This window comes from Sabethes cyaneus, chromosome 2, assembly GCF_943734655.1.
Source record: "Sabethes cyaneus chromosome 2, idSabCyanKW18_F2, whole genome shotgun sequence".
NCBI classification, from domain to species: Eukaryota; Metazoa; Arthropoda; class Insecta; order Diptera; family Culicidae; genus Sabethes; species Sabethes cyaneus.
The window spans coordinates 68,431,624-68,456,815 of NC_071354.1; the positions used below are offsets into that span (position 1 = coordinate 68,431,624).

Sequence of the window (25,192 nt, forward strand, 5' to 3'; positions counted from 1 at the left end):
CCCCCCCCCCCCACCTTTCATCCCTCGACACGGGTCGCATGACACCTTGGATTAGGGGTTTATCCATTCATGTTTTTACTTTTAGCCATGGATAACAGCTATTAAAACCATCCTCCTTTGGGGGCTTTGGATCCTCTGCTCAGGTTCTCAGTATTTTCAGGTTCATCAGTTCATTCAGTAGAAGCATGTTCTTCTACCGAGATCTGTCATTTGCAGGCGGAGAGTTTACACTCAGCCTTCGCATGAGTGCCCCCTTCTCTGTCCGCTTTCGACCCTAGTTTCCGCCGGTTGTCCGATTTCCACTAAGGAACGTATCCCGGATGGTACCACGAGGATGTAGACATAGGGGTTGCTAAATAAGAGGCTGTGGAACTTCGTGGTAGTTCTGGAGCGCATTATTCAACCATTTACCATCCTCAGCGAAGGTGTCAATGTAGTTGTGTTGATGAAAAAGAAGAAAAATAGAGGGAATAATAAAGAGAATTCAGTTATCTATAACTGTTAGAATCCTGGATTAGCTGTGTCTTTCGTATTCAACAAAAACATGAATGTTTAAGCAGCATCATTGTTACGACTGATAGTGTACAGAAATCTATTTTTATGCCTCCGAAACTTGGTTCAGGTGGATATTTTTAGTCTGGTAACTTTACTTTTGGTCTAATTGTCTATAAAACTTAGAAAATATTGATATGCCACCTGACTAGCTTTTGTACCAATCTGAGATTGGGGCTCCCTTTGTGATGCAAGCTGGGATAACCGAAGAGGAAGAACGATTCGCAAATTCATGCACACCACATTTTAGCTTTTGTCAAAATGTATAACTTTGTTGAACATGGGTTCTATTTAACAAATTAAGCATTATGGTATAAGCATGAGTATCACAGGTACCCCGGTACGAAGGAAAAAATCGTCGCCCACATGACCGTTAAGGAAATAAAGTAGCGAGAAAGCAATGGAGACGCATGGTGTTTCGTTTTTACTTGCAATAGCAGGGATATTTCTGGTAAAGAAACGGATACTTATATTCGTTGTTGGTTGTTGTCAAAAATATCCATTTCATAGATTTCCTCTTATACACTCGAGGCAAAATAAAGAATTAACATACGCAACTCTTATTCCAGTTTCAAACACCAATTGGGTTGGAGTGGTACTAAATTAAAGGTTTGTTTTCACCTTAAACGGTCAAAATGCAGTTCAATAAAATTTGTTCATATCGATCTGCTTGTATAAATGTCGTATATGGCCGAAAACAAAATCGAGGCTAAGTAATCAAAATTATATCGTTATACAGCAGTTTTGTTTGATAACATTCAAACACAAATTCCCTATTATGAATATATCCGTTGAAAAATTCATCAGCTTAGCTTTCACTGAGTGAGCTAAAAACATCACCTTACTTTGTTTACCGGCCATTCTGTTGAAACTCTCATACGTTGCAACCGAGTTCAGTGTTACACTATGAAAAATAAAAACGGTATCACCAGCAGAGCCACAACAATGAAATCCAGCCCCGGCTTAGCAAATAAACGAGCTAGGTTAGCTTCTTTTGCACCACTTCACAAGCGCAGCGGTACTCAGCATTTAAATTTCATATGGATGCAACGTGACTGTGTCTGTTGCTGAAGCAGAAGAATGTTTATAATGCCGTTGGCCCCATCATCGTGCACACGGAGACACTCCGGCCGGAAAGTGTGTCTCAACCAGAAAGTGCATGAAACACGAGCCTCGGAAGGGTGGGCATAAATAGAATCTAGAAACGACAACTATTGAAACTAGAAAACCACTAGAATATTGTGATGTGTTTCATAGCTCACGACACATTTTCACTAGGTTACGGGAATACAGTTCCGTAATTGGCAATTAATGGAATTTATGGATAATTGCCTGGGATGGGGTTTTCTCCATCCAAACACCCCTCGAACAATTTAAATCGATCCGCCAAGGTGCTGAGGTAAGGAATTTTCCAATTTAGTTGCTGTTGTTGTTGTTTTTGTTATTGTTTACCTCCATCAATGGAGGGCATCGGGCACGGTGGTATCGGGTCTTTTACAAGGGAAAATACTACGTGCACCGTGTGTTATGATAACCCAGACAAATTGTTCGGAGGCACGGTTTTATTTCACTTCACACTGATGATAGGTACTAGCCTGTGGAATGAGGTGAGTGCCGCGTGTTGATACTGATTCGGTCACTGGTTAGTAGTTTTATCATGATAAGTACCTATGGTTGAATCAGGTGCGTGTGTTGATAAGAGGAAATGTGATACATGTGATACAAACTAGGTATTGCATTACTAAGTTATTGGTCCAATTTGGGCTAGACTGATAATATGATGCGCGAAATGAATCACGATTGATTTGGAACAAAATTAAGCATGAAATGTGATGACTGTAAAAGCGAATTTAACGCTTCCAGTAAACTGACTACATTTCGCGTAAACAAATTGTTGGTTTTCATATAAGTTAAAAAAAACTTTCACTTCCAGTAATAAACGTGTTTAGCATTTAACTAACCATTCGCGACATTATAAAACCAGTATTTACATACCAAAGTTAATAGAACAGATGGATCCAGTGCTGCTAGCTTGGCCTCAATCTGAAACGAAACAGTATTGAAATGTAGTTATGTACGAGAAAATCGGCAGTTATCAGTAGTTAAAAAGCAGAAAATTTACTAACGAGACACGAGAAGTTTATTATAAGATAATAGTTATATTTCTATGTCCCGTCCAGTTTACATGTTTGGACATTTATGATGATTACAAAAATCGACTCGTGAGAGGGTCAGTAAGTTGTTTTCTAGACGGTAATGGTTTATTTAAATGGTAACGCTTTACAGAGAACAAGGTCTATATCATTATGTCACTGTCAATTTGGATTTGGATAATGTTCGTATAAAATTTTATGGGTCTGAGCAATGTCGAGTACCTAATGAGTTGGCATCCACTTTCATAATTAAGTTGCAATGTATTACGGTAAAGCGACGAATTTGCATTTTAGTAGTTCAAGTTTCCAATTATGAAAAACAAATAAAATTAGACAGCAATCCTTTCCAGTAATAACTTTATTAAAAATTCTCTGTCGTCTAACTAATTTCGTTGCCAAAGAGCTATAATAGTTTACAGTCCTCTAGCGGCGATGTAGTGAATATTTTTTCAAAGTCAAGCTTTCCTGGTGTGTTGGCAAAATACTGCAAGCCAATTAAAATGCAGCGTACAATTAGAAGAAGCTATGCGATGACATTGGAAACATATATGAGTCATTCTATCTCAAGAAACCATATTGGCCACAATCGACATGTTGAGAATAGAATCAAAATAGGTGAAATTAGTCATGTTGTGTTCTCATTTAGTTACGACAAGGGTTCGATCAATTCCTGTATATTGCTGAGTCATTGACAACACACGTCACTGTTCGCAAAAAAGAGTGAGTATTGCAAACCACCCGACATCCAACTTCAGCGACGGAAGAGAAGGAATTGTATCTTGTTTTATGTGCAACTATGTTTTTAGATCATATACCGGGAAATATAAATATGAAATCGGAATTTGCCAACAGATGGCTCTAGCTATTGAACTCCTTAGCACATCATAATTCATTATTGTAGATTTTTGTAACTCGAGCCATTTTTGCGTTGAGCGCAATAAGTGCTTCTTTCACCGAGCGGACTAGGCGTTCCCAAACCCCTCCCTTGTAAGGCACAGTGGGAGGATTGAAAGACCACTTCGTGCACTTCGGCGACCGATGAATCGATAAATAGCCATCAAGCACGACTGAGTGGTTAGTCCGTGGGATATTTATAAATGCACCGAATGGGTCACCAAACATGTAAACAGTGCTATCCACCGTTTTTCCTTTCTGCGTAAAATGGTCACCTCAATCGGCCCAAGGTAATCAATGCCGACGTAGTTGAAGAAAAGTATTTCGAGAATCCTAGCTGTCGACAACAGATGATTTACTTTACTCGAGTTTTGGGTGATAAATTATCAGAATACCGGAAAAGGCCGCCGGGCCAGTAACTAATAAGCATTAAAATAAGCACCAAATCAACCGCTTATTGCCATATCTGGCATTTTATACTGCACGTTATTGTATATTAGCTTTTTGACTGCATAGATCTTGTGAATTGGCATCCAAAATTTTATTCAAATTCTTCGTGTCAGTACTCAGCTGCAAATTAGCATTGTCAGCACTATAAGAAGGTTAGCAATAAACTAGACGCATATTTTGCCACGATAGCATTTAAGTAGCATTTAACGCAACTTAAATGCTTATTGGCTTGCATTTGAGTAGCGTAGGTGATGCTTATTGGTGATCTGGGTGTGCAATGAAATCTGTTTTCTTCAAGAATCCCACCGGCATCAGGAATAGAGGGGCCTAACGTACGAGATAGGTTAACCGGGTTGAAGCTGACATGCGTGTGTCGTGATTCTCATCAAGTAATTTTGTCATCGGTCGTGATACGAGTAATCTTATTGAATGTCGGAATGGTGGAAACCAACATTCTATGACGGCAGAGAGGGAGGTACTCATGCGAAAGCTGAGTGTTGTCACGAGGAATAGCCTTGCCAGCCTTGAGTGTCTGATCACACGTCAGGGATGACTCTTGATGATAACTTCAGTGCAAGCTGAGTAACGCACGACGGCGTCTGAGCCGGAGTGGACGGGTGAGTCGAGAAACGTGTTGTCTATACGCTAAAGCTAAGATGGTTGCCCCATCATGAAGTTCGCTAGCCTGGCACTAGTAAGCCAACTTATCTAAACCAAACTTCTCCAAATATTTCAACAAACACGGATCGGAGTATTCGCCATCGACTAAGGCGACGAAATAGGTATGACGAATGGAAACTTGCCTTACTTGAAACTGCAGATCGCTGAATTTCATAGGTAGTGATCGGGTGACGCTCGAACAGTTTAAACCTCACAAATTCAGGGTTTTAACTCTGCAGGAAATCTGTAAAAGATCCAATGAGATGGCAACGAGGTTTGTCGCGTTACGCAGAATGCAGTAGGCGACGTACGACAGCTGCTCCCCACGGGACATCAAAATTGTCATCGGCCGGCGGTGAAGGGAAACAATGTATAAACCGGTGATTCAACCTCGTAGCTAGCACACTGACCCGAATGATATCAATCAACAAATTTCGTAGCTTACCGAGACCTAGTGATCAGATGCACTTTTTCTTTAACAAAAATATCCACAAGGCTCTTTCGCGGCCTTGACGATCAGGTGCCTCTCCGATTTGGACACAAAATTGTTGGTGTAGATCAGCGGCCCGTGGACTGGTTTGAGAGATGGTGGACTTATGAGTAAATTTTTTGGTAACACAGGGGTCACTCAGTTTATTCTCAGTGCAAGCTATGGATCTGAATGCTTTCCGGCTTAAATCTTGTGATGATTCCTGGAAAATGGTTTTTACAGCCGCATATTTTACGTTTTATTCTGCGATAATGGTCAGAGGTCATTGCTATGCCTGGGCACTACTGGTGTAGATCATCCGTTTGAGGTACGGCCAAAAGTTTTCTATAGGTCGCAGCGGGTGGACGTTACAACCTCCTGAACGTGATATTTCTTGACGAAGCCTGCAAATTTCTGCAGGCATCGTATTCTATATCTCTCCATTCACCGCAAGCCCTGAAAGAAAGAACAGCGACTTAGACATCCTCTTCTCGCTGGTCGTCAGCCATAGAACCTCCTTCGGGAACTTGGTGTGGGAGACATATTTGCCGTCATCATTTACCTGCTTGGTGGTGGACGTAAAGTACCGGGTGCCCTGTCAATCGTTGTCGTCCAGTGTCAAATAGGTCTCGTCATCCATTATGACCACGAGGTTGCGTTTAATTGCAAAGATGTTTTTCACCATTACCTTCGGCAACTCGTTCTGGGTGATTGCCAGCTGTTCAGACACGGCCGGCCTCGATTGACGATTCCACATAAAAATGTCAATTTTGGCCAGGTACTTTATCACCATTTGGCCGATTACTCCGATCTCCAGGCTTAAGGCGCGTAACGACAAAACCACATTGCTCTTGGCCTTTCTCTTCAGCTTCTGTTGTACTTTACAGTTGCGACGCACTATCGAACGGACGCAACCAGGTTTCCGTTCGACGGTATCGCCTTTTTTCAGCAGGATGTGGATGTTGTAATTGCCGGATGAGCAATATCCGACGGTCACGAACTGCCTCGCAATGTCCAACTTCTTCGCTCCAGGATTGAGCTGGCAGTACGAACATATCATCAAGCGTAGTTGCTTGACTGGCTGCTGCAAGTCAATTGATATCGCTGTGCAACGATTAGCGATCCATAGGTGGATTCACCTTCAGGTGGCAGCCCAGCTAGCACCAAATCGTACATCAATGTCCAATAATTACCGTAAATATCTCTTAATAAATTCGGAATCGTAACTAAAGCTAAATAAAGTGCGCCCAAGTCGATTTTCAGTCGTATATGATGATAATAACTGACACACATACGATTTTCAGCACAGAATTGTAAAGCAGTATGGAACGAGTCGTGCTCAATCGGATATTATCGTATATTAGGCGTGGTACACAAATCAAGTAACGCAAAAATTATAATTTTTTGATCCCTCCCCTATGTAACAATAAGTAACGCCCCCCATCGTTAAATTACGTAACGTTAACTAATTCTCCCTCCACCTAACATTTCTCAACATTGAATACAAATCGCACAATCCGTTTAATTTTTCTTATTCTAACAAATTCAAGAAGCGCATCGATTCTTTTCTAAGCTGCTCTGCTGTCTATGCTGAATTTTGATCACACTGTATGATTTACCACAATCAAGTCTGGGTTCAAAATAGGAATTTTGAACATATTGGGTTTGATGAAAAAAAATAACACAAAAATCATTGAATTTCATAGTATAAACAGCAATTAGGCATCACGCCAAGTTGCATGTTGGACTCAAATAGTCTTCAGCGGCGTAGATTTATTTAGCAAAACCTAATTTCGTTTTTATTTAATTTGATAAATTTGATACGTAACTATTCTCGTGACTCCCCCTCCCCCCGATGTAACAAAAAGTAACCCAAACTCGACCTCCCCCCTCCCCTCTGTGCGTTACATAATTTGTGCACGAAGCCTTATTACTTATAGAGTAAGGAGGAGTAAAAGTGCGATTCAATGATTTATCGGTGCAGATTCCGAGTAAATTTTCTACATTGGCATGGATGGGTGACTACTTTGACAGCTTGAATCTAACGTAAACTTTGGTTGCTTACGAAGCATAGTTGCTGAGTTATGTGCAAATGTTATTTTAGGGCGGTTTTGATGTAATTTTTCGTTATACGGCAAATGCGATATCAACAGGAGGATATTACTTGTTGAAAATTTGTAACAGCGTTTTACATCACTCACATATCTATTTTGAAAATACGGCGAAAATAATTTACAAAATATATTTCGCTTTTCCGTAATTTAATCTAACCACGTCAAGCGCCTAGCGGGATAAAAGTGCGATTCACGGACGGGGCAAAAGTGCGATTCATGGACGAGGCAAAAATGTATAGCTAATTATATAAAGCTTTAGGCACTATATTACAGATACTAGAAATGAAAGATCGGCAGACAACTGTGTGCTCTACAAATGTTGGCCGAAGAAAAACAATGTGTTTCCGCTGATGAAACAAAAAACAAACGTTTGGAAAAGTTTCGATCTAACGGAGCTGCAATACACCAGCGCAAAATAGAAAAGGTGCAAATTGAGAATATTCCTTACCGAAACATAACGCAGATTGAAGATAATATGGTTTTGTTAGCTACTGCTGGGCTAATTTTATGGATTCTAGCTTCGAACTTTTGCCCCGCGGTATTCGCACTTTTGCCCCGCTAGTGGGGTAAAAGTGCGAATCTGCCCTTGATCAGAAGAAAAAAAGAATTTATTTTGCAAAACACTATTACCGCAGATGATTTATAGTTGAATGTGAAAACATTGAGTTACTGCATCACTATAAAATATATTATGTTGTTGTCCTTCTTTATATCTGTGCTTTGTGCATCAAATACGATTTATTAGCACACATATCTATACGTAATGCTGATTTTACATTTTTATATACATGTAAAAATGATAGCTGGGAGGGTAATCGCATGAAAAATCACCAAAACCAGTCTGTTTTTTTAATACGTACATTACAATGAGACAGATTGGCTATGTTCTTATGGATGACCGGCTCTTCTCTAACACCACGAACATACATTCCATATGGCGTGCGGTTATCGGCTTTGACCATCTCCTAATTGCAGTGTATGTGCGCTCAAAACTATCAACCGTGTACCAGAAACGGCAAAATCGTAATCCCCAGTTATACATTAGTCGGCTAGGACAACTTGCAATCTACCGAGAACTATAGCGAATACTGGATGAGGCACTGCCGTTTTCCGAGGTTTGGACCTCGTCACTAGGTGGAGAACCCCGGCTTATACGAAATGACCAGTTTAAAGGGATTTTCCAACAAGCGGTGGAGCAAAAAATATAGAGCAACAAGCAACAAAATATAGAGCTTGGAAAATTATCTGAACATTTCCACTAGTGCACTAGAGAACTTGGGCAAATGCTGACGCGCACGGAACAATTTGACCACGATCCTGATGAGGCAAAAGTACCAGAAAGCGGAACGGTAACGTAAAGAATTGGAACAGTTCCGAGTTAATGACACGTGTAAGTTTTATGAGAAGTTGGACCAACCTCGTAAGGTCTAACACAGAGACTTGATATGTGTAGGGACGAGGATAGGACTCTGATCGCAAACGAGCGCGAGGTAATCGACAGGTGGCTGGAGTTCTACGATAAACATCTCAATCGCGAAGTTGCAGAAGGAAAAGGAACGGCAGTTAACCTAGGAATACCTATGGAAGATAGTAATGCCCTAGCACCTGATCTCTAAGAGGTTAAATTAAAAAAATGGGCTACTGAGCTTACAACGCGACCGAAAAACGCTGGCAGCGACTACATACTGGGTAAGGGTTATTTCCAAGAAGTTGTTTGTGCCATCTATAAAAAGGGTGATCGGCTCGACTGTTGCAACTATTGCAAAGCTTTCTCTCTTCTTACTCTGGCTGTCACCGATAGCACAAAACTTCGTAGGGAATTGTTAAGCGGGTTTCATGGAAGCTCACGCCACTACCGACCAAATTTTCACTATCCGGGAATATAATGTGCCCCTCGACTCTAGAGCACAGATCTTACTTACTTACCTATTGATCCATTTTCGCCACCATGTTTGACAGAACAAAGGGATGAAATCAGAAATCTCCACAGCCGACAGTTACCCGCTATGGCTTTCACTTATGTGCTGTGTTTCGTACGCGTCTCGGGGACAGTAGAGATGCCAATACCGAGGGGGTATTTCGAAAACCGGTTTTTCGGTATTGATAAATTCTATACCGGTAAAACCGGTAAAAAACCGGTAAAAGCCAATACTAGAAAAATAAATTAAAAAATTGTAAAATTTGTAGAAAATGTTTCCATTAATCAATGGTACTCAATTTTTTGGAACAGCTAATTGACTAGCTCTCTTAAAAAGTAATAAGTATGGAAAAAGTGGTTATCGTGTCAACTATAAAACGAGACAGGCTTTACTGGGAAACTGCATACAATTTAAGTAATACCAAAATATATGGTCTTGTGGTCCAAATTGACAGCTTATTTTCCTACTAATTTTATTAAAGCCCTGTTCTTGCGGAAACATCTGTGATACGGGGTGCCGGGTAATTGAAATATTTACAGGTTTTTCGAATTATTTTGAGTGACATAGAGCATTAGTGAATTATGAGACACGCATTTTAAGGCGGAGAATAAATAATTGGTCAGGAACTGAACATGGTCGGAAAAAACTGCATTACATAGCTCGTTTCACGCGGCTCGCAGTATGAATGGTTCTTACAAGTCAGTCTACGCTTACAGCGATGCAATCTTTGATAGTGGTTTCAGGAAACAATCATACTGTCTATCCGTTGAGGATTGCCTACAACGAGTCAATAACCGAACTCCTCTTCCGTGATATGCTATAGCATTTTTTAAAGCAATCCGTAATTTTTCACTGAAGATTTTATGAAGAGCTACAATGTATATTGCACATTTTTACTGTTGCGCAATATTCTTAATTGTATTCTTAATTCTCAATCTATCTTTAGATTTAGATAAATATTTTCCGTTTGTTAAAATTATATAATTGAGCTGTTATTTTCAGAACCTCGAATCTTTGAATTGAATTCGCGCTATACGTTAACAATCTGAACGGCAATGGAAGCTTCTTGAGTTATTTTTTCATTAAATTTACCATGTAAAAAATACCGAAAATACCGGTTTTTGATCACGTAAAAACCGGTATTTCGGTATTGAAAAATAACACGGTAATACCGGTAAAACCGGTTTCGGTAAAACCGGTAAAGCATCCCTAGGGGACAGTCTCGAATTCCTTTGAAACGTGACGGGGGTGGAGATAATGCGACGGCTTATGTTGTATACTGCCAGGGCGAATTCCAGCAGAAAATAGAGATGGGCGAACGCTCACGAGCCGTTCAAATACACTCGTTCACAAGAAAAAGCATTCAAACGAACGGCTCTTGAAAAAGAACCACGGTTCTTTGAACGCACCCAATGGTAACACGAAGTTTGGTTCGTAGATCGTAATCTATCGCACCGTGAACTATAAACCGCTGATTTGAATCGGTTCGCAGCAGAAAATGAACGGTTCAGAGCCGCTTAAGCGTTTTGCCCATCACTAGCAGAAAACCAGACCTGATTTATTTTTCGCAAGACGTTACGATCACCGCACGAAGCAGACAATTATGATACAAAACCCTGGTTAGACCCACAGTTCTTCACTGATTTGCAACTATGACGCTGTTCAAGAAGGACATACGCGACCGCGAGCTACAGGAGAGACCTCCATCGTACATGTTGAGAAAGTTAGTAGGTGGCGGTAGGCCGGACATGTCGTGAGGATGCCGGGCGACAGTTCAAAGAAAATTGTTCTCTTCAAAAACCCTACCGGCATACCAGGAGCAGAGGAGTCCAACGTGCAAGATGGCACGAACAGGCCGAAGGCGACTTCTGGGACACCTGGGAAATTGACCACAAATGTCTCACGGCCAAGTAGAATGGAGACAAGCGCATGAACAACAATTGGTTCGCAAGAAACCTCTTGTTCAAGGCCAATTGCAACTAGTTTCCATACTCTCTGGCTCTAGGAGGGAAATTGGTATTGAAATCTAGTAAAATATGAAGGAATAAGAGTGAAAACACCAACACTAAAGCACGAATGAATAAGCACTACTCAATAGCGTCGTTGAATGTAAAGAAAGAAGTGAGGAATGCAGAAATATGTCGCCAATTGGTATAACTCTAAATAGCAGTAAACAAGGACAAGAAGCGTCTGTTATCTTTTATACTTTTAATTTTATTTAGTCTTGAATGTGAATCAATGGGTTCTTAAATAGATTACCGCCATTTCCGCCCGTGTAATAAACGTGGCATAAACGTATTGTTTACATATAGTGAGCTTATATTCCATTAAAAAAAAGATAAGGACATAAACTATTCAATAGGGACTGACTAGCTTAGAGTAACTCTCAAATAAAGCTTTTGGAGTAGAAATCTAACATGAGCCATTTAAGAGCATTAAATGAATCACGCCAGCATTTTACAAACAAGCACTAATGAATGGAGAAACATATGGACTAATAAATGGAGAAACAAATGCACAGACATTTCTGAATTCGTCAAACTGGGTTGAAGAGTGTACAAGATTTGACAAACAAGAGACTCGATATTAGAGAAAAGTTAAAAGTGTGTTCAACGATGACCAACTCGACGGAACATCTTTATCTTGGCAATCTTTGCAATGGCAATAAAAAGTTCGGTAACATTTGTCACTTAACCTACCAGGCACACACTCATGTATCGCTCAACGTTCAGCGAATTCGTGTGGGCCAACGCACAGTGGGGCGACTCCATACAAACGCTGGCCAAGCAAAAAAATTTCTTTAAATCAAGGATAATATGTGGTTCTTAAGTAATTTTGGGGTGCTGAGCCCGAATTTCAGGTTTATTTTGCATTAGAACGTATATTTTTTGTGTTAGGGAGAATTTTCATTTATTTTTCAATTATTTTTTAAGTATAATGACGTATAAGAAACGTACGCTCCCGTCGGGGTGCGGATATTGATTCTGACCATTACCTAGTAGCAGTACATGTGCGCTCAAAGCTGTCCACCGTATACCGGACACGTCAAAGCCGCCCTCCTCGGCTGAACATCAGGCAGCTAGATAACCCACAAGCTGCCGAGAACTACGCGCGAGTACTGAATGAGGCACTGCCTTCTTCCGAGGAGTTAGGTGCTTCAAACCTCGAAGACGGTTGGGGCAGAATACGCTCGGCCATCGGAGAGGCCGCTACCGCGGCACTAGGTATTGAGCCTCGGAGTACACAAAATGATTGGTTTGATGGGGAATGCCAACAAGCGGTGGAGGAGAAAAAAAACGCTTGGAAAAATTATCTAAGTATTGCCACTAGAGAGAACCTGGCCAAGTACCGACGAGCTAGGAACCAGTTGACCACGATCCTGAGGAGAAAAAAGCGCCAAAAGGAGGACAGAGATCGTGAAGAATTAGAACAACTATTCCGAGCTAATGACACGCGCAAGTTTTATGAGAAGGTGAACCAAACTCGGAAGGGCTACACACCGAAACCTGACATGTGTAGGGACGAGGGAGGGAATCTAATTACAAACGAGCGCGAGGTGGTCGACAGGTGGAAGCAGTTCTTCGATGAACACCTCAATGGCGAAGTCGCAGAAGGAGGCGGAACGGAAATTAACCTAGGAGCGCCCATGGAAGATAGTGATATCCTAGCACCTGATCTCCAAGAAGTCAAACGAGAAATCAGGTTGCTGAAGACCAATAAAGCCGCTGGGAAGGACCGCCTACCGGCAGAGCTTTATAAACATGGCGGGGAAACGCTAGCAAAGGCTCTACACTGGGTTATTTCGAGGATTTGGGAGGAGGAAAAGCTACCGGAGGAATGGATGGAAGGAGTGGTTTGTCCCATCTACAAAAAGGGTGATCGGCTAGACTGCTGCAACTATCGTGGTATTACGTTGGTAAACGCCGCCTACAAGGTACTCTCCCAGATCCTGTTACGCCGGCTGTCACCGATAGCACAAGGTTTCGTAGGGAATTATCAGGCGGGTTTCATGGGGGCTCGCGCAACTACGGACCAAATGTTTACTATCCGACAGATCTTGCAGAAATGTCGGGAGTATAACGTGCCCACGCATCACATCTTTATCGATTTCAAAGCAGCATACGATACAGTCGATCGAGACAAGCTATGGCAGATAATGCACGAATACGGTTTTCCGGACAAACTGACGCGACTGATCAGAGCTACATTGGATCGAGTGATGTGTTTCGTACGCATCTCTGGGACACTCTCGAGTCCCTTCGAGACGCGACGAGGGTTGAGACAAGGTGACGGTCTATCCTGCATGCTGTTCAACATCGCTCTTGAGGGGGTGATCCGACGAGCGGGCATTGAAACGAGAGGCACGATTTTTACCAAGAGTAGCCAACTTCTAGGCTTTGCAGATGACTTCGATATCATAGCCAGGAACTTTGCGACGGCGGAGGCAATCTACGCCAGACTGAAAGCGGAGTCTAGGAGAATTGGGCTAAAAATAAATGCGTCGAAGACCAAATACATGAAAGGAAGAGGCTCAAAGGAAACAAATGCGCGCCTCCCACGGACGGTAACCGTTGACGGCGACGAACTAGAAGTGGTAGAAGAGTTCGTGTATTTGGGATCGCTGGTGACCGCGGACAACAACACTAGTAAGGAGATCCAGCGGCGCATCCAAGCGGGAAATCGGGCCTACTTTGCCCTTCGTAAAACGCTACGATCAGGAAGCATACGCCGCCGCACGAAGCTAACAATGTACAAAACCATTATTAGACCAGTAGTTCTTTATGGACTTGAAGCCGTGACGCTGCTTACGGAGGACATACGCGCCCTTGCCGTGTTTGAGCGGAAAGTGCTGCGGACGATATTTGGCGGAGTACAAACTGAAAGCGGAGAGTGGCGGAGGCGTATGAATCACGAGCTACAGGCACTGCTTGGGGAGACTCCCATCGTACATCTAGCGAAAGTTAGCAGGCTACGGTGGGCCGGACACGTCGTAAGGATGCCGGACGACAGTGCGACGAAAACGGTCCTCTTCAACAACCCCACCGGCACCAGGAACAGGGGGGCCCAACGTGCACGATGGCTCGACCAGGTCGAAAGCGATTTGCGACTTCTGAGACGACTAGGAAATTGGCGACGAGTGGCCCAAGACCGAGTTGAATGGAGACGAGTGCTTGAAACAGCACGAGCCACCCCGGCTCTATGCTGCTGAAGAAGAAGAAGAAGACGTATAAGAAATGAGGGTCATTTGGAAAACTATTGCAGATGGATTTTTATAGGATAAAACATTATATAAAACAATTCAAAGCAAGTAAGAGCTTTAATAATCAACACAAAATCCATATAAGTTAATATTAATCAAAAATCAAAACTTTTCCCCTTATTAGTTTTCTTAATCTTCTTTATCTCCATCTTCTTCTTTTTCTTTTTCTTCTTCTTCTTCTTCTCCTTCTGCAGAATCACTAGTTTCATGTTTCGTCTTCAATAGTAATATAGCGTTCTCAGAAAGATTTTTCTAATTACATTTTTCCGTTTCGAAGAAGCTATAAGCTTTATTCGGAGAAATAAGAAGGCGAATAAGTCTATCACGATTTGTATTTTCACACTTATTTGTGCATGTAAAATATTGTCTTACAAATATTGGCAATAACCTTATTTTCGTGAGGGTCAATACTGGTGCAGTGGCTAGCATTCACGCCTCTCACACCGACGACCGTGGTTCAATTCCCAAACCCGAAGTCACGAATGACCCGAGTTGTTAAAATGACTATAATTAAACAAAAAAACTTATTTTTGTGCTTCTTCTGTCATTCGTCCTATCAGCAATATAGTTGTCTAGATTCATTTATGACCGCGAATTCAAATTCTTTGCTTTGCAGTGGACGTATTATATGAGGACTATACCCTGACTTAAAGGTTTTTGGTATACAAACAATAAGTTTCGAATTTTTCTGAAATAATGTGTTCAAGAACTTGCTATAAGTAAATTTCTCAACCTTTTAATTAATTTCATATCAATACCCGTGATTTCAGAACTAATACCAGGATTGGCATAAGATCTTCGAGCTGAATTTCCGTCATTACTATCGCTGTATCCTCGAGATTTCCTCCAGCCTCTAAAATCTGGTCAATATGCAATATTGACCATACATTCGAAGCAGCCTATCCAACAATGTAAAGGAGATATCCCATAATTAAGATATCCACCGTTTACTTTGAGTGTTTGCATTTTGTCTATATTGTTGAATTCTGATGTAGTAGCCTTACGAGCGTAACATTTGTGCTCTGCGCTACTCTGCGCTAAATGAGACTATATCCATTTGAAAGCTCATATTTTACGCTAACTTTTACCGGTAGTGTCAATAGTGGCGAACCTTGGCTTCAAAACTTTTAAGCGTGTTTTACGCGAAAATATGGCACTTTTTTAATGAAAATTAAAATTGTGGCATACTATGATAAAATTACTGCATACTCAATTAATGGGCTTTATTCAGCACTATTTTTTGAAGAACTTTTTCTTAGACGCCATTGAAATCCGAGCTACCATTAGACCTCTAGCATGTTTTGAAATATTGGGTTATTTTTCAAAAAAACGCTAAAACATGCTGAGATAGCATACTTTCAAGATTCATAGAAAATTCAAATTTTATCATATTGATCTAAAATTTTGGATTTGAACACTTCAATAGTATAGAATCACAGGAAAAATACAACGGAGAGTCGAAATGAACTTTCATTTTTTGGCTGCTGGCCAGCGATTCCCCACTGTGCAACGGCGCGTCGTTCGCACCATATTCGGAATAAGTCGTCCGGACGGACCATGTTTCACGAACGTGCCGGAATGCGAATGCGTCGAACAACGCTCCGCTTCAGTCAGGTTAGATGTCACTGTTAAGACGCAACAAAAACATAACATAGGACGAGTGTTTACTTCCTCGACGGTTGAATTTATCACCGATTCAGATCGACCATTGTTTTGCCGCTGTGTCATACTGATAGATAGAAGGAAGACGTGGCCTTTTCTGGTGGTGGTGGGTAAAATGGCATTGGCCACTCAACGAGACATCGCACCGACGGATGGTTGCAAAATCGCGGCCGCGATTTTGTGTGCGAAATTCAACGAGAGGAAAACCGTTTTCCGGTTATATTTAGAGCTCAGACCATCGTACCCACTACCGGCTCGTGCGATGATGAAGAAGCCGGGAGCTAAGACAGAGATTGACCGATTGAGTGCAATGGTTGCCGGCAAACACGCCATTGTCAACGTCAAATTTTTAACAATCAGCGTAAATTGGTGGTAAATTTTCGGTGTAATGTGATTCATAATTTTTTTAAACAAAGACGTACATAATGTTTTGCCGGTACCGGAAGCCGAGGACGGATTCGTGAAAGGCAAACGGGATAGCCGTTGGTTTTTGTTTATTACTTGTGCCGGTCACCACCGTTCGTAATACTGTGACTTTCTTCCTACAGGGAGTGGCACTGCTAACCACCTTTCACCCATCCGTTGGCACCGTATGTCTTGGCGTTTCAAAAGCATCGCCGCCCATGGCGGTCGCGGTATACTATTTTCGAGCAACAATAGAGCACCGGATTGCGTTATTGGGTTGCGAGGAATTTTAGTTGCCGTTTGCCAACTAAAATGAAGAGTCATTTGCGTTTTTGTTTATACCTACGTACGTTTTTTCGACGCTGCGCTGCGCTGCTGCAGACTAATGATGATTCGCCGGCTCTTGTTTGGTCTATTTCGAGGAATGAACTTTGGTCTTGGAATGCAGGTTTCTGCTGGCCTGGGGCCTGAGTTTTGTAAACATTTAGATTAGAAATGGTGCGTGCTTATGGTTCTGAACCATGAGCAATAATTGACGAAGGTTGCCGAAATCTGCAGCAAATTCGTTAATTTTGGATATTGTTGCATCACTATCTCCGAGGTTGGAAAATAAATACAAAGCAACGATTGACGTCACAGTGATCAGCGCGTTGTACAAGAATATCCTCGAAAAAGATGCTACCAATCTTCGAACATAGTTCGAGGTTCGTTTAAATACAAACTCAGAGTTAAAATTTTATATGTGGATAAGAGTTGGCTTGCACAGCAGAAGAAATAACCCAGTTTCGAAACGTGATTCCATTCATATGTAGGTAAATATATACACACAAAGAATAGTACAATGTAATCGAAGCGAAACGGCAGGTAAATGTTGCACAAGGTAAAGCCGCAATGAACCTATTTTACTAATCGTCGTCAAGTTACACATGCACACGAGCATGTGACTCGAGCTTTGTAACGTAACCTATCCTCGATTCTGTATATCGACGTCAATTTGGCAGTAAATTTATCGTTAACTGTTTCAGTTGACACTGAGCCCTCAATAGTGCATGCATTTCGTTCTTTGTAGGCTCATTCAATTAACGTATTAGCAAATATTAGATTTCAGGGCCGCCGTGCCGGGCCGGGTAAATATCGTGAAATCGGATCCAACCGAGCAACTAGCCGGAACGCCAGCTAGCCATCATCAAGGTGTGACTCTCCAGCAGTGCTGGAAGTAGTCGGGGAAGTTTGTTTTCCTGGGTGATGGAGCGATAAACCGCGTTAATGATCGGATACTAATCATCATGATTCAGCATTTCTCAGTTAGGTTTTAAAAGCAAAACATTTAGTTTGAACAGGTTGTTGTTATTCAACAATACTGCTGCTAACGCAGTGGTTTCGGGTTACTTATCAAGCCGCAAATAAAATGTTCCAGTATTAAAATCTTTTGTCTGTTAATCATAACAAACATATTAATAATTTCTCGCGGATTACTTTGGATTGGATCGCAATCGCAGAACTATTCTGTTTATTTCATTGTAGTCTGATTATACTCCAAACGAGTGTTTGAAACGTGACTCATGAATAATATTACTGATAACATAACTCTCATTGTTTGATTCAATAGAATTCGATCGAACTTTGAACAATCCTCGTACTCGTTATGGCTATGTCTTATCTGGTGTTAGCTAGGCTTGTTGATTTATTCCATCGGGCATACATTTTCATGAGAACTATTCGGTGGGACCCCGAAATCTCTTAGAATTTCAATTTCAAATGGACTTTTGCTAGAATTTTGATTTCAAACCGTGGAACAGAAGTTATGCACTGCTACAATCTTTCTGGGCCGGTCGTTTTTGTTATGGACAAATAATATTGGTCACTCGATTCGTTGAGTCGCTTTACACCATGCAACTAATGTATGGAGGTACATAGACGTGACGTATCTATCGCACCGTGTCGCCATCACGATGGCAGCCGTCAGTGGCCGGTTGGAAGAAAAATCAGTGATTACATCAAAAGTAGCATAAAAATGCAGCCACAAAACGGTACGAAGCCGGGTGCAAATGAAAACCTCACATACCACACGGTATCAACGTGCGAGCAGGCTCACTAGCGCGTGACCAGCAGCGGCCGGAAAAAAATGAAATTCAGTTTTTGTTTACATCTTATGTTTTCTTGTCGACTACTTTTCTTCCTTTTTATTGTCTCCACTTAAAAGAGAGCAAGGTTCCGTTCGACTATCATTTTCATTAAATTGTAGGCGCTGTGCTTTGCTGAAGTTTCTTAGTACAACTTTTAATTATGCATTACATAGTTTCAACGTTCTTTGCATTCAATCATCACATCCGAAGGTAAGCATGGTCTGCTTTAAAATTGGATCGCAATGGGAACAACCGAAGCCACCACATATGTAGGCAGGTCTTCACTGTTTTGTTTCTATTTTTGCACGCCTTCGATCAAAAATTCAGAGAGCATTTCGCGCTTTCACTGATTGTTATAAAGTGACTCGGTTGTGGTGTGGATGTAACGGACCACTGTTTATGGTGTTAACAGTATTGTTTGGATTTATTGAAGAAAAAATAGAAACTAATCTTATGTAATCAATATTAAAAACAAGTTGAAAAAATGATTTAATGGAAGTATGAGTCAGTTATTAAATTGTTGGAAATTGCCTATATCTAAAATTGGTATTGACACAGAGTAGCGTTGCTTACCTCATCCACGTAGTATACCGCATCGACTTCGTACTTTTTTAGAAAATCATCCGTCGTTAGTAGTGGACCCATCCAGACGGCATACTCGGAAGGCAAACGCGGCACGAATAATGTACTAGCACCGGATGCCACGTCCACGGTACCATAGCAGCCTGGCTCCGTAACACCGAACAGATAGGTGAAGTAAGATTCCTGCAGGAAGTAAGCGGAAATTGGTGAGTATGAATAATCGAAAAACGCTAGGAATGGTCGTGAATGAAAAATGAATGCCATTCTATTTTGGAACATGGTACTTGAACATTCTTTCTAATTTAATTGTTGTTAACATCTTGTAATTAGTCCGGCTTTGTGTATAAATTTTCGATTAGCAAGTGTCCCATATTGATTATATATGATCACAACCTTCGGTGACATCTACCGCGTTGGGCCTGTTTCTCAAAAAAGTTTTTCAATTTTGAAAGAAATTGCCCGTCAACCTATGAAACATGCGGAGTTGCAATTGATATCCGTGCAATAGATTCATTGTGCTAGAATGCAGACATTTTGAAAGATAATATTGGATTGATTCCATACAAAAAACAGCGTGAGCACTGTTTGACTGAAAAGCAGAAGGTTGCAAGAGCAGAAAGATGTCAGCAGCTGCTCAACGAAAAGCTGCTCCGGTGATAAAATGTTTCTGCTACAGGATCACCACAACTGGAAAAAATCGGATATATGCAGCACATCTTTCTGATAATCCTTTGGGGTTGTTTCTTCAAAAGTTTGAAGGTCCCATAGCTGTTAATTGAATCTGGTGTTAAAATCAACATTAAGTATTACATCGATAATGTTTTGAAGAAGTATTTGTTTCCCATCGTCAAGAAACACTACAGGAAAGCACCATACAGCTTCCAACAAGATTCTGCACCGTCTCACTAGGCGAAAGCTGTACAGGCTTGGTATGAGGACAATTTTCTGGATTTTATTTCTTCGGTAGAGTGGCCTACATCGTCGACTGGTTTGAATGCTCTCGACCTTTATGCAAGGGAATACATGCTAGGTAAACTAGTAAGCACCAAAGGATTGACTGTGGGTACAACCACAGACAAACAGACGGGACACTCACGATAATTCCATCGTCCAATCAAAAACCACTCATTTTTCAAAAAAGCATGTTTCGCAACATGGCCACACCGCGGCGCGCGAGTGTTGCTTTGAGTTTTCAGTATAAAACCATTCAAATGTACAAAACCCTACAGCATAAAACCCTGCAAATGCAAGTTACTCCGCAATATGCATAACAGAGGGTGCTAGTGTGCAAGCAAAATGTGCAGGACGATGGTTTTTAAAGGATTTTCTTCTAAGTGTCATGTCAGTTCGTCAGTGGTACAACGTTTGGAGAAGATTTTTGGGACGAATTGCCTCAGGATACCGTGCGTGCCCGCGGGTAACGGTTTTCAACAACGATTGCGACTAGTAATTAAAGCAAAGGAAGAAAGATTTGAATTGGACTAATTTAAGACAAATGTTATGGATATACTTCACACGAAATATACTCAAATTAAAATTTATGCAAACGTTTTATTTTTGTGACCATTTACTTTACTGATAGTTATTATTACTCACTTTTCTTCACTGAGTTGCCAGCTTTTCAGTTTTTCGTATGATTTATGATATGTCCATACACAAAAAAATACCAAGCGAAACAGAAGCAAAGCAAAGCCATGGGTTTATGCCGTCTTTAGACATTACCCTTCTTTATCGACAGACTTCGCAGCCGGCTGTTAGAGTACAGGAAAATTACGGGGCCAGTGCAACAATCCTACTGACTCTAACTAGCAAGCACCGCCTAGCCGAGATTCGAACATACGACGACTGGCTTGTTAGACCAGCATCGTAACTCGAAGCTAGCTGGGCGAAACAGAAGCAAAAAGACACATAAAGATTGGAAGTACTTAGTGCAAGAAAGGAGAAGATTTCTCTTCTTTTTGGTTCTAATTGGCGCCCATGTGACGGATCGTACGGCATTCATTGTAGTGGACTTCGCTTGCTCTCGAACGTTTCTTGTTTCTTTCGGCGTACCCCAAGGAAACGCACCCGGCTTATTGCTTTTTAATCTTTTCGTAAACGACTTGAGTGCATTGTGTCATCTCCCGTACTTTCGTTTGCCGATGATTTGAAAATTTTCGAGCAATAATGTCGGCTTCGGATTGCATGGAACTGCAAGAGGAATTTTGAATAATTTTTGTGGTGACAATACCGGGATGCGCATCAGCTACAAAAAATGTAAAACTGTAACATTCACTCGAAGTAACAACACTCTCCGCCATCAATACTCATTAGGGTTAGATACTGTAGATCGCGTGTACTTATTTTGCGACTTGGGTGTCAAAAAATGGACTCGAAAGTCGAGTTTAATGAGCATATTGGAATTATCACCGCGAAGGCATTCTCCACACTGAGATTCATCCGTCGTCAAGCTTTCAACTTTACCGACATTTACGAAATCAAAACGTTATACTGCTCGTTGGTGCGTAGGATCATGGAGTACAGTTCTACCGTTTGGTGCTCGCATCAGGTAACGTAAACCCTAGTAATCGAACGAGCACAGAAAAAGTTTTTACGTTTTGCTCTGCGCAATCTACGCTGGAATTATCCAATCAATCTTTCTCATTATCAAGCTCCGTGTCAACTGATCAAACTCGATCTACTGTCGGAAAGACATACCTATCAACAAAAGATGTTTGTGTTTGACTTAATGCAGGGAAACATAAACTGCCCAGCGTTACTAAAACACTTCTCGATACGCAGTTATTTGCAATGCCCAAGAACCGCTAGCAAAGGCACTTTACTGCATAATTTCAAGGATTAGAGAGGAGGAGAAACTACCGGAGGAGTGGATGGAAGGTGTATTCTGTTCCATCTACAAAAAGGGCGACCAGCTAGATTGCTAGATACCACGGCATTACACTGCTCATCGCCGCTTACAAGATGCTCTCTCAAATTTTGTTGCGTCGTCTATCCCTAATAGCAAGAAAATTCGTAGGGCAGTATCGGGCGGGCTTTATGGGGGGCCGTGCTACTACAGATGAAATTTTAACTCTCCGACAAATCCTAGCTGAATTGTCGAGAGTACAACGTTCCCACGCATCATATTTCCGTGTATTTCAGGGCAGCATACGATACAGTTGAACGCGAACAGCTAAGGCAGGTAATGCACGAGTACGGTTTTCCGGACCAACTGACGCGGCTGATCGAATTTACCCTGGAGCGAGTGATACGCTTCGTGACTGTTTCGGGAATACTCTCGAGTCCTTACAAATCGCGTCGCAACGAGAGGAACGATCTTCAGCAAAAGTAGCCAACTCCTAGCCTCGACATCATTACTAGAAACCTTGGGACGGCGGAGGTAATCTACGCTAGACTAAAAACAGAGGATAGGGTTACAAATCAAAGCGTCGAAAACCAAATATATGGTAGGAAAAAGCTCCAGAGAAAGCAACGTATGTCTTCCACGGATAGTGACTATTGAGGCCGATCAACCGGAAGTGGTTGATGAATTCGTATATTTGGGATCTCTGGTTACCGCCAACAATTATACGAGTAAGGAAATTCAGCGACGCTTTCAAGCTGAAAATTGAGCCTACCGTGCTCTCCGCAAGACGCTCGATGGCATAAGAACCACGAGTTGTACTTACACTACTTGGAGAGATTCCCATTGTACACCTGGCGAAAGTTGTGAGACCACAGTGGGCCGGCCACGTTGCAGGGATGCCGGACGACTACGTCGTGAAATCCACCTGAACCCCACCGGCACCAGGAATGAAGGGGCTCAACGTGCTAGATGACTCGATCAGGTTGAAGCCGACTTCCCAAGTAACAATTTGGGTTTTATTACACTCTTATGATGGCATTTAAGACCAAAATTGGTAATGAAAACCACCATAAGAGTACAATAAAACTCACATTGTTGCTTGGGTTGCGTGTGTCAACACGCGCAACGAATTGGCGACGAGTAGCCTAGGACCGAGTACACTGGAGAGCAATTCTTGATACTACAAGAGCCACCCCGGCTCTCGACTGGTAGAAGTAAGAAGTTATGAAAAATAATGTTAAAAAATAATGTATGTTTGTACGTTCCACCATAACTCCAGAACACCTTGACCGATCTGGCACACATATTCCTTGATATAAGGGAATCTGCACTGGGGGGTTGGTTGATAAGAGAGAGGCGGGATTGTAACAGGGGGAGGGGGGGGGGGGCGTTACTTCGAAATGCCTGAACGCTTCTTCACCAAACTTGGCACACATATTCCTTGATATAAGGGAATCAGCACTGAAGAGTTGACAAGAAGAGGATGGGGGTGGAGGTTCGAAACAGGGAAGAGGGTATAACTGCGAAACACCTGGATGGTTCTTCGCCAAAGTTGGCACACATGTTCCTTGGCATAAGGGAATGAAAGCTCAGTGGGTTGACAATAGAGCGGGGGGGGGGTCATAACAGGGGGAGGCTATAACTCCGAAATGCCTGGACAATTCTTCATCAAACACAAATGTTCTTTGACATTAGGGAATCAGCACTGGAAAGTTGACAAAAGGGGGGAATCCCTAACAAGTGGGGGAGAGATCTAAATAAGTAAAAGGGGTTGCGTTTCTCTTGCATTTAAGCCGATTGCAGTTGTGCAGCTGACTTTGAGAAAAGAGGAGAAAGAGGGGAGCGAAGAGGAATATATGGTAAATAAACTTTTGTTTCATTTCCATTATAGCGATTCTCATTGAGCAAACCGATGCATAATTAGCTACGTGACAGAAGGGCGAGCTGACTAGGAAGGACATGATTCTTTTATGCCGGGGAGTTGACAAAAGAGCGAGACGGTCTCTTACAAGGGGGAGAAAGGTTCAAATGGGTAAAGGGGTGCGTTTCTCTTGCATTTGAAAGCAGTTGTTTAAGTTGTTTTATTTCTGAAAGGGGGAATAGGGTGGCTATTAAAAATGGGGAGGTTCAAAAACTTAAAAAAGAATTTGTATCGATTTAAAAGGATTACCGAGAAGAAGACAGATTTACAAGTGGTTGGGGAACAACGTGAGAGGAACTGACAACGGGAGTAGACATACTCAAATGAAAAAAAGAGTTTTGTTTCTTGCATTATGAGAGTTTTCGTTACAAAAACAGATGTACAAGTGACTGAATGACAAAGGGGTCCCGAGTGATATCGGGCAATCAGCTGGTGAAGAAATAAAGAACTGCATAGATATAATCAAACAGATCAAACAGAATCACAGATCGACCGCGTTTTGATCCACTGCCGGCAATTCTTAGACGTCATTGATGTGGATCCTATCGATGTGTCAACGTTGACCTCACTACTCACTAGTGATGGTTAAGATGCGCCTAAAACTCTTCGTTGTGACATTGGGTACAGACGCCCATCTTGGTTAAATCTTGCGCGGTTGAAACCACCAGATGGCGCCGCAAGCTACGCGTATTCACTCGAAACTGCGCTACCAGAAGAGGACGAGCTGAACGAAGTCCCTCTCGAGAACTGTTGGAACTTCATTGTAACATCCATTAGCAGTGTAACGGAGAGCTCCATCGGGCATGTGGCACGAAATCAGCGGAACAACTGGTTTGACGATGAATGGGAAGGGTGATGGATGGGAGAACGCTGCGCGGGCGATCAACATACACAGTGCCACATGTCAGAATGCAGAGTTGGGGCGGTTGCACCGTTTTCAGGAAACGCGAAGTGGAACGGATCTCGCAAAGGCTTTAAGGCGTGAGCCGAAACGTGTTGAGATAAGAATGGTTGTATTTTGATTGAGGGACGATCGTGACGTGACTGAGCGGCGGAAGCGAAGTTTGATGAACAACTGAATGGCCGCCCAGGCAGAGAACCATGGCGACGGGGAAGACAATTTCGACGGCGCGACAAACGACGAAGTTAAGGAGGCCATCATTCAGCTAAAGAACCATAA

At 42.0% G+C, this 25,192-nt stretch overlaps 1 protein-coding gene across 3 annotated transcripts in view; it reads right to left on the reverse strand.

The window, feature by feature from the left end:
- LOC128738405 (xaa-Pro dipeptidase) overlaps positions 1-25,192 on the reverse strand; it is a 203,817-nt gene that overhangs the window by 29,642 nt on the left and 148,983 nt on the right. For all 3 annotated transcript variants that reach the window (XM_053833501.1, XM_053833502.1, XM_053833503.1), the window contains exons 4-5: positions 19,238-19,429; positions 2,548-2,595 (exon numbers count right to left, since the gene is read on the reverse strand). In XM_053833501.1, coding sequence (XP_053689476.1) covers positions 2,548-2,595; positions 19,238-19,429 — 240 coding nt within the window. The remainder of the gene's footprint in view (positions 1-2,547; positions 2,596-19,237; positions 19,430-25,192) is intronic.